This window comes from Anneissia japonica, unplaced genomic scaffold (assembly GCF_011630105.1).
Source record: "Anneissia japonica isolate Jap-2015-1 unplaced genomic scaffold, ASM1163010v1 scaffold287718_len389476_cov179, whole genome shotgun sequence".
Lineage (NCBI taxonomy): Eukaryota > Metazoa > Echinodermata > Crinoidea > Comatulida > Comatulidae > Anneissia > Anneissia japonica.
The window spans coordinates 135414-146403 of record NW_022702098.1 but is presented as its reverse complement, the minus strand read 5'-3'; the positions used below and the strand labels follow the sequence as shown (position 1 = coordinate 146403).

General features: G+C 35.2%; 1 protein-coding gene across 1 annotated transcript in view; it reads right to left on the bottom strand.

Moving 5' to 3' along the window:
* Positions 1-2901: 2901 nt before the first annotated feature.
* Positions 2902-10990, bottom strand: part of LOC117103782 — a 59148-nt gene continuing 51059 nt past the window's right edge. The window contains exon 22 of the mRNA XM_033244401.1: positions 2902-10269. Within this exon, the coding sequence (XP_033100292.1) occupies positions 3521-10269 (6749 nt within the window). The 3' untranslated portion in view covers positions 2902-3520. The remainder of the gene's footprint in view (positions 10270-10990) is intronic.

The window sequence follows — 10990 nt, the reverse complement described above, 5'->3', positions numbered from 1 at the left end:
AGACCCATTCTGGGTTTGGGTAGGAACCGACTTGCGTGTGTGATTGTCAATTCCGTAGGCGAGACTTTTTATTCCTATTTTCTTTCTTTTTTAAGTTCATCAGAGGGCGGGAAAAAATATTTTTATTTAGCAAATAGTTTTGCCAAAATCCAGACGGAGGAGAAAATAAAAGCAAAATTTACAGTGTAGGCCTAAGTAGCTGGGATTAAATGCTTCAAGAATTATCTTATCGTTGACTACAAGACTGCGGAGGTGTAAATAAAAATAAAGAAAAACTGGGTTTTTTTTAGTGGCGGCGGGAGCACTAATTGGCCAAAAAATAAAATGTTATTTTTATTCGAAATCATCGATATTTCCGGGCGGCGGGTTTGCTAAAAAAAACTTTCGCCCTAACGTGATGAGCCTGTTGTTAGAGCTGCCTATTTCATCTAGATTATTAGGCCTATAGAATTTCCTGTTTTCAAAAATCTGTGTATCAAATCTGACTTTACATTCATTGTGTGCATATAACCTTGTAGTCCTAGTATAAATTAAGTACATATTTTTTTCCAATTATATCAAAACATGTTTTAAACTTTGTAACTTTGCGTTTTATGTTCTACCAAGTTATAAAATTTCAAGTAGGCCTACAAAGAAACCTAATTAAGTTTATACAAAATACAGCAAGAAAAAACAAAAAAGATTTTTTGTTTGTCAAGTTCATTAAAGGTAATTTCACTAGGTTTGCAAACCTACAAAATACGCACATTTTTTGTTAATTTTGATTAATGGTAATGTGGTATTTTTTTAATAACATGGGAGGCAATTAGTAAGAACGTGCGTTGTCGCAAAAGCATCTCAAGAGCTTCTATTTCACGTTCCCTTGTTACGTTTTATCTGACGTCTTCTATATTATTATTATTAAGCTTGTTGATCCGCTTATAAAAACATAGAACTGGAAAACAGTATATTGTTTTGGAGAACAGATACGGGTGTACATGAATGTGTAGCACATTGAAATTGGCCACCTTTCTCTCACATCAACCGGTTTTTAGAGAACAAACTTCAACCTGCTTTTATGTAGCAGAAATTTTAAGCGTCCATCTCCCATATACGTAACTATTGACAATCCGAACGCCATAAGCTACCGTACTCGCACGAATAAGTACTCGGGCGTTTAAATATTTTTTTGGCACTTTTCGGGTGGCGCTTATTCAAAACAGTTTAAATTGGGGAGGGGGTGCTTATGGAAATAAATGAAAATTGAAGGGCTCGTCGAAATTTGGAAAATTCAAGGAACCCTTTTTGAATGAAAAAAGATTATAAGGACATCTGGAAATGAAGATAAACGAATGGTTCTGGTGCAGAAAAAAAAATTGTCTAGAGATCATGACTCATGACGAGAATGCTGTGAGCATTTTGAACAACGGCAGATGAAATTGGAAGTGGTAAGCTTGTTTGCCATCTGCCAATTGATTCAGATCATTGCAGGGTTTCTTGCAAATTCATGCCATGCCAGAGTCGTGCTAATATATATGTGCAAATTGTCGGGGGAAAAAGAGTGAAGAAGACTACTATAAGAAGAAAGTTGGAAAAGATACTATCCAGGGAGCGCTGATCTTTTCAGGAGTAATATCCTCATTTTAAAATTGCCATAATAAGAAAAAATGCAGCTCAAATCATGGCAGTGTTACAGGATTGATTGGATTATTGGCTTGATAAAAGTAAAATCATTATAATGTGAGGGCGCTTATTCAAAATTGAAGGCGTTTATGTAAACGGCGCTTAAACAATTTGTATGTACCTATTCACGCGATTACGGTATGTAAGAATGCGAAGTACACTTCTTTTTATTATCCTGTAGGTGTGTAATATTTATTCAACATTTGCAAATTTTACTATTCACAAATTGTATACAAAAGTAATAAATGATACATATCTTAACTAAGACCTGGTTAATTATTTGTTCCTTGTCGTTAAGCAGAAAACTCAATATATTTTGATCATTTGGCTGTATGGATTAGTGAAATTACACTGTTCCCTGGTATGGATAGATTATGGACTTAAAAACTAAAAACTGATACAATCCAAAGACCAAAACGTATAACAAATTTCATTCATTTCGTATGCCTACCATTATAATCAAATACTATACTTATACATCAATATCTAATTGTATTTTGAAACAAATAAGCTCAACAAATATGGAAGTGTGTGAATATGGTGGAATTCTAGAGGGCATTATATTCTTTAAAAGATAAACATCATAAGCCTATGACGAATTGTTTGTACAGCTATACAACAATAGTCACTGTTCCAACAATAATATGAAATCACATTTCATATTGAACGTCAATATATACAAATATTCTTCAAATATGGCCGTAAAAATTAGGCAAAACTATTGAATATATTTTTACGATTTTCGCAATACTTTTTAAGAGAACCGTATTTTCACGAATGTGATTACAACTATTAGGCCAGTCTGAAGCAAGCCACACTGTTTTAAAATGTTATCGTTTGTATAGACCTTTGAATTTTCTCACACAATGAAACATTTTTCTCTAAGTAAGCCTTTTTTGTTTCTCTGTTTATCGTTGTTCCAATTCTGTGATGTTGTTCTGTTGATATCGAATAAATCAAATCAAATCAAATCAAATTGCGCATTGCAATAGATAAACCTCAATGCATTTGGCATTCAAACAATCATCATACAATACCTACTTCAACTTACAATCTATTCCTAACAAAGTAATGAAATATAAATATACACTATACATTACTAATCAAAAATGATCTTGATAATAATAATTACTCTGAGTGATCATGTTAATAATAATAATAATAATAATAATAATAATAATAATAATAATGATAATAATAATAATTATCTTGATAATAATAATTACTTTGAGTGATCATGTTAACAATAATAATAACAATAATGATAATAATAATAATACTTATAGTAGTAGTAATAGTAGTAATTATTATTTGTTAACCAAGTTCATGGCTTATCAAAAAATGTATTTTAAAATCAATAATGAACACCAACTATTGCACATAGTGATTCAAAGTTATTTATTGCTATTTATAATACACCGTTAACATAATTTTATTTCACACTAACATTAAATGTACAATACCATTTGAGAAATTAAGTATTAAATGTTCCAATTAACACATATTTGATATTACAATAACTTATGTGTACTACATTTTCAGGCATAAATATCAACTGTATCCAGGTAATTTGTACTGTTCGGAAATTATTGCAATGTGAAAACTGAGGCAGAAGACCTCAAAAGAGCCATGAAAGACAAACACCCAGAAAGCTATGGTGGGTCGGGGACACAACCCACTTTCAAGTACGCAAGACTTATTGTCAAGCTACCTTCAGTAATTCTCAGTGTATTTTATTCTATTACAGATGATTGTTAAAATACACTATAAGTACTGACATACCACCATACATAAAAGTGATTTCATATCATAAAATTGTTGAAGAACAATGGCATACATGAATTACGATATTAATTGATTATACATTAAGAGAAAAATATACGTGTGGTGTTTGTTTTTGTGAGCTTGGTACGTCCAACATTTCCAGGGAGGATACGAATGGCATGCTGAGCGACCTATGTCTATTTTGGAGAGGCTCTGGATCAGATTTTAACGAAAACAATGAAGCGCGCTCGTTTCCACTCTTGGAACCATAACGTGAAAAGTGGGGTGTGTCATTGCGGTGTTCACTCTCTCCTACCACAATGTGGTCCTTCAACGTTAAATTCAACTCTTGATTGTTCGTGCTTAAAGAATGATTTTTATCAGAGCTTTCGGATCCATGTTCAGAACTATCGTCACTATGCTTACTTCCTTTCTTTTTAAAAACGTTTTTTAGTCCATTCTTTAGGTTTCTAATTTGTAAACTTCCTTTGTATTTGAATAACACATTACCACCTCTTGTGTGGCGTTTATCATCATCTAGTTTGTTTTGATCGTCACTTTCCCTTGCTTTGAATGTATCAGTAGTGTTGACTTGACGTCCATTATCTTTGGCTTGTTGTCGTATTGGTCTTGCCCGTCTTTTTGCAACTGTGAACTTAGTGTTAAAGTTTCCTGCTGAGTACGGACGCGCTGTCTGCCTAAATTCAGGTGACATCTGTAGCGGATCGTCATCACTTCTTGGTGAATAATTAGCCCATTTGAACATATTATCTGGGCTTACAACGTCAAAAGGTGGTTCTACCATTACTGGTGAGCTTCGTTTAATACCTCTTTGCGAATTCACAGTATTGTAGATTGGTATCACGTCTCTTCGGATAACTCCTCTCCTGGTATCATTTCTATCAAATTCTGTCAAGTATGTGATGTCTGTCGTTGAGGAAGGGATACTCATGTTACTTGATGAAGAGCTATGGTGACGGGTGTTTTCATCACTTCCGATTGGCGTCCAGAAATCTGAAGTCTCCATGCCTCTGTAATTCATTTGGTATCTTGATAATGGTGGTATACTACCCCAGGATTGAAGTTTATCGATTTCGTTACAATGTTTAGCACGTGTTTGGGCATGCAGACCTGTATCGACTTGCAATGATGCAGGTTGTGCAGATATTGAAATTTCAGAGTGTGTCTTTGGTGTCATCTCTATCGTACCAACGTCACCGTACTCTTTAATCTGGACACCATCTGCCATTTCAGTGTACTCATTGTATGTTATGTTTGGTAAAGCATAGATAGCCGGCTGCAGCAGACTGGCACGCTGACAGAATTGTCCAACAACATCCTCAGTCAAATCTGCTTTGGACTGATTTATAAGGCCTTCTTTAGAAATTGTTTCTTCGTCTGGAATAGAGCAGTTGCGTTCTTCTTCATTTAACAAATTTTTTTGGGCCCATTTCTCTAGAATTTCTTTATATGACTGTTTTCCAACTAATCTTTCAATTATACTGAATGATTCTCCATTACTACTCGGAATTTGATCATCGGAGTTCATTGATGGAGGTGACTGAGTATTTGCCCCTCCTGGGACTTCAAAACGAACTGATTTTGTGCGTTTAATTCCAGACACTGAGCTTGAACGATTGCGAATTATGCTCGATCGTGCTTTCTCTGGTTGGCTAGTATTTCGTAAAAAACGTGGCCGTGGTGGCGTTTCTTCATCATATTCAGAATCATCGAGGAATACCGAATCGTCATCTTCGAATAGGCTCGGTGTTGACGAATAATGTTTTTCCATTCCATGTTTATGAAGGTGGTCTTCATAGTTTGGTAGAAATTCTACCGAAGACGCCAGTTTCATTCCACCGGGTAAAGATCGAGTGTTATTAATATGCTCGTCATAGTCAGGAGGTGGTTTTGGTGTCGAAACATTCAAACTGGTTTCTGACTCATCGTTTCTTCTAAGTATCATTTTATGTACAGCCACATTGTCATTTGTAAACCATCGCTTAATACCACGTTTTTCTGGAGGAACGTCCTGAGTAAGGATGGTGGATGGTGATATTGATTGGTCACAACCAACTGTCAGTGATGTAGAAGCTATTCTAGATTGACTTTCATCCCCTGAAAATTTAACCTGTTCAATTACCGTTGAATCGGAATAGTTATCTTGCTTTGATCGCTGATTTAAAGAATTCATATTTTCATATATTGGTGACGTGCTTTCTCTATACTTCACATGCAAGTTATTATAAGTTTGCATCTGAGACAAAAAGGAAAATAACGCATCGTCAGAGCCATTTGCTTTCCCGCAATTAGGTCTTATGCCACTTATATCCCACTGTCTATTTTCAGACATTACTCTTCCGGATGTCGATCTAGTCGGTGTTGACGTTAAACAAAGCTCAAGATTAGAATTTCGACAACTTTCATTACTGACATCCAACGGGCCGTGTGTGTCATTTTGCTGCATCGACGGTTGTGTACTTTTGGTGTATTTGGCATTATGGGAGTGCCTGGCAATACCAGGACTGGTTGCCTGATCAACCATTATTGGATTAACATAACTTTCAACCTCAGCTCGTCTAGCCCCTGTTTTAGAAGTTGTATTCAAAATCTTCCTACCTGGACAGTTCACTGTGGATAACGAATGAAACATAACATTGCTATTGCTATCAACAAACTTATCTTTTGCCTTCAAATTATCAAATATTGGACGAAGCCCGTTATCAGATTTTCTATCTATTATCCGATGATTTCCATAATTATGCTGAAAAAGATTATCATTATTCGTAGCGCCTCTAAAATATCTGCGGTTTTGCGGAAATACAACATAGTCTTTGTTCGTTCTCAGTGGCTTGTACTCCATCAGGGCTCCCTCTGATTCATTCAGTCTTTGATAATCATATATGTACGTTGTCTTTGTGTTTCCTCTACCATCTGATGTCAGTGCAGGATGGTCTTCTCTGTGGGTTAAAATTGGAGTATGGTGGTTTGTGGATTTAGAAAAAGCAAGATTATCATCGTTCACACATTCGTGTATATGGCTCTCGTGTTGGTTATCACTGCTCACTCGCTGCTGCATTCTCATCTGTTGAAATTTATTCAAGTGTTGCCGCTCATAGCGGTCATTAGTCACATGTTGTTGCTCTTTGTTGATGCACTGCTGACTATTGATAGTGTGCTGATGTTCAGTGCTCAAGTGCCAATTACCAGAGTGAAATATTTTACTATGATTACGCAGCCATGCATCACTTAACCGTAGCTTCGCTGCCGATTGTTTATCATCATCAAAATCATCTGATTGAACAGGGTTCTGATGACGCATTGCGTCTGTTTTGGCTGGAACTGACTTCTGTTTATTCCTAAATAATTGGGTACCTCTTGTATAGTCAGCGCTTCGACTCCAATCTTCTTCTGGGATGAGAATTGGGCATCTAGACCCGGCTCCTTTATTAGTTGTCGAGTGACCTAAATCTACTTCAAGGCATTTGTTTCTAAAATCTCGAGTATCGCTTAAATGGAACTGAGAGTGTTCTTCTTTAACTGGTATTTTCTCTAATGGTGAAGTAACATTTGCCATCAAGTCAATTATCTGTTTACTTCTTTTCCTGAGATTCAACACGTTCGTATCTTCTAGATTCATATCGGTTTCAAACTCACTGTTGGCTAGGGCGGTTTCATGGTGATCAGACGCAACAATTGGCTTAGATTCCATTGTTGAGCTCAGAAGAGTTTTATTAACATTTATGATCCTCGGGTCTTCCAAACTGATGTCGTGCATCATGCCAGGTTCTAGGTTAAGAGAATCAATGAACATCTTTTCAAGGGTGAAATCAATCGGTCTTGGTCTGTAAGCCTTAGACCTTGTCAGCATCATGCTCTGAGCTCTTTGAAGTTTTCTCCCTTTTGTGTCATGCAACTCTTCATAGATGTTCTCTGATTGTTTTGGGGTTTCAATTTCAAACCATCCTTGCCCAGTTTCTTTGTCTTTAACCGAGGTGTTTACTTCTGCAAGAGGTAGTCTGTGACCATTGCTGTCAAATCTCAACGTAACATAATCTCCATAATCAATATCAGAACGTGAAGATTCTGTTTGTTGTAAAAATTGATCGAGTTGAAATGGAACCGAAGGTGCTTGTTCTGGTTGAATTATTGATTCATCAACAATTCCTGCTCTATTACTACCAATACTGTTTTCATATATCGGTTGACTTACTTCTTCAACTTTGTGATTAGATAACAAGTCTGGCATCTGGTGTAGCTGAATGTAGTCTGTATCAGGGTTATGGTTGACTACAGCCCTTTTAGAAGATGAAGAACTTTCAGCTTGGTCATTATTTTGTTGTGAGTTTAATTCGTGTCTTTCAGTATTCTGAGCATGTTTGGAACTTGCTCTGCTACATACTGGTGCATGTTCATCTTGACATTTCTTTTGTGTACTCCTTTTATAATTGTTTACTAACTGTTTTTCACTCTCGGGAAATTTATGTGACATTGTTGCAGAAGGTTGATGCATTGCATCTGACCTTTTACTCAAAAGCAAACAGTTATCACTTTCAACAAAAAGCGACTTAGTTTTATTTTGACTTTTATCATCGTTAATATCCCCTTGACTATCTGATTGCATGCTGTAGTGTAAGAAACTATCAGGAACATTGTTACATTCATCTGTTTGTTTACCTTTATTTAATTTAATTTTCGATTTTTCTAATTCTTTTCGTTTCATCTTATTTCTTGATGTTTTCTTTCCTTCTCTCCTAGCATCATGAATTCGTTTCTTCTTTGCCTGATGTAACCGATTGAGGAAGCATTTCTTGTAATAGTTGTATTCTTCTGGATCAAATATATCTTTAATTTTCAATTCACCTATTTCAATTGAGTTAGCATCAACAGGAGAACCCATAGCTTCCGACTTTTTACCAATTTCTTCAAAAGTAATGTGCAGAATTGTGTTGTCAGAAGAATTACTCGAGCTTGAGTCAGAGGTATCCTGCTCGTCGTCACTACTTTGCCAGAGAGGATCATCTTTAGTGACATCAATTGATATTACTGGCATCATTGCTGTAAATATTTCTGCTTTTGTGTTCTGTTCTGTATGAGGTTTCACAGACAATGCAACCACTGCCTCTGCATTACTACTAATGGCAGAATTTGATGTTTGGGCTGAATCATCAATGTTATCGCTCAAGCAATTTTCGTCTTTATCCGAAGAATTTTCATCACTTCCGTCACACCCATCATTGTTATTGCTATTGTTAGAGTTAAGTTTTATAAAATTGCTGGAAAGTTGTAACACCTCTTTTTGCGTTTTTTGGTCAGATGTCATCATCAGTTCCTCACAAAGTGTTGATGACACCGAACTAGAAAATGGTACTTTAGAAGAAGTTATGATTCGATCGGACAAGGACCGCCTGAGCTTCACAGGCGGTGGTGTAAGTAACTTTATACAGGTTTGATTTGTATTACATAGAATATCAGAGGTAGCAGAGGACATTGACCTACCTCTCCTGTTCTTAGGTAAGCGATTCAAATAAGGATTTCTGTAACAGAAATTTTTTTGTTTTTTAATTGGTAAGTCTTGAGCTGTAAACCTCTGCAACATGTACTCTGGAATAGAGTGACTACTCATATTAGTAGAGCTTGGTGTACTTAAATTGTAATGACCTTCAAAATTCAGATCTCCTGTAATGGCACCCTCACTGAATGTTACACTTGGGATAGATGTATCTGAAATGTTCAGGTTTACACTGGTATCAGAAGATGCACTCTCACTTTCACAATCAGAACAACTAATGTCACTGATGACATCATCACATTCCAAAGACATGACATCATTTCTGACTTTTGACTTCTCTTTCTTCCTGCTGTGTAAAGTATCAAATTCTCCATCATCATTACAAGGTATGCTAATGCAGCTTATAATATCATCACATTGTTGTGAAGGTCCATCTTTTTCATTTAGTAGTAAGTCTGGCATCATATCACACATCATTTCTGATTCTCTCTCTAATTTCAAATCAATATTTTGACTTGAGTGGTTTGAATGTGTGTTTGTATTTTTCACCTGGGCTTGTAAGATTTTATACTTATACGAAAGTTCTTGAACAACAGTTGAACTGATAGGAGGTTCTTGGTCACTTTCCATTCTTCCATTAGTGGCAGAATAATAATCAGAGTCTGAAAATGTTAAGTTTTGCCAAGTACTATGATTAGTACTTAATACATCCTCAGATTTTGATAACCAAATACATTTTGGATTTTGAATATTATCCAGTGAATCAAAACTCTGTGAAGTTGCAAGATAATCACAATGACATTCAGAACTTCCTTCAGAACCCTGAATGAATTCAATGCCTTCACTACTAGTTACCTCAGAATCTTCTATATAAGTATTGGACAAGTCACTAAGAAATGAGATCTCATCAGATGATTCAGATGAAGTTGAAGAATTGATGCCATCTATTGACTGCATCAAACTGGAAGCAATGGAGTTCTTGCGATATTGTTCAGACATGTCTTGCAGAAGGTTGTTCCACCAAGAACGTATGGAGCCTTCATCTGTTTCTGAGATTGGTAAATCCATTGGTCTTTGTAGAGGCTCATATTGATACAACAGTCTACAGGTAGATCCTCTATTTGAGTCATTATTACGAATGTTCAATGTTCCTTCACGAATGCATGTGAGTAAGGTTGATACAGACAATGTCTTAAACAAAAACGGTATTTGACTGATTGCGATACTAACACTACCATCTTCTTCAAGTCTTGTTGATAGGTTGGATGTGATGATCTGCTCCAATATGATAGAATTACATACAGCAGTCTCATCTTCACTGTCTAACATAACTGTTGAAATGAAATGAAATAAGAAAGAGTTCAAAATCCTGTTTCTGATCACTTTACTTTATGTAACAAAAACTAATTTGATTACAGAGCATACAAAGAAACAAGATTAAAGAAAACAATACAAGATATGTTTGTATCCTAAAAAATATTAAATTACTTAAAGCTTTTGACATTGAACTTATCTTATGACAACATGAAGTAACATTTCATTAATTGTTATTACATGCAGAATGTAAGGTACATATAAGAATGAAAACTTCTTAATTACAAAATAACAGCTTATTGTATATTTTAAGCATGCACATATACACATTTGAAATCCACCAATACAAACTATACAAAACAAAACATTTATTAGTAAACAAAAAGCATCATATACCTCATTAGATCCTGATAAGTGACAGATAAATGGTAAAAAATATCAGAAATATTATTAAGTGAGAAGACAATTAATGTCTATGATAATAACTTCTATGTAACTTTCTTAATTGACCCGAGTTATGCAATTATGTGCTGTACTTAGCTGCTTGTGACACCTTCATCATTCTATTGCATAACAATTATATAACCAAGAACTACACTCATTATGTAATCATTAAAAAATACACAATTTATTTGTTACCCATGATCAACTAATTGTCTATGTATTTAGTAAAGAAATAAAATATTAATATATATCACTATATTGTTGCAAATCAAAGTATACATTCATAATAGAATA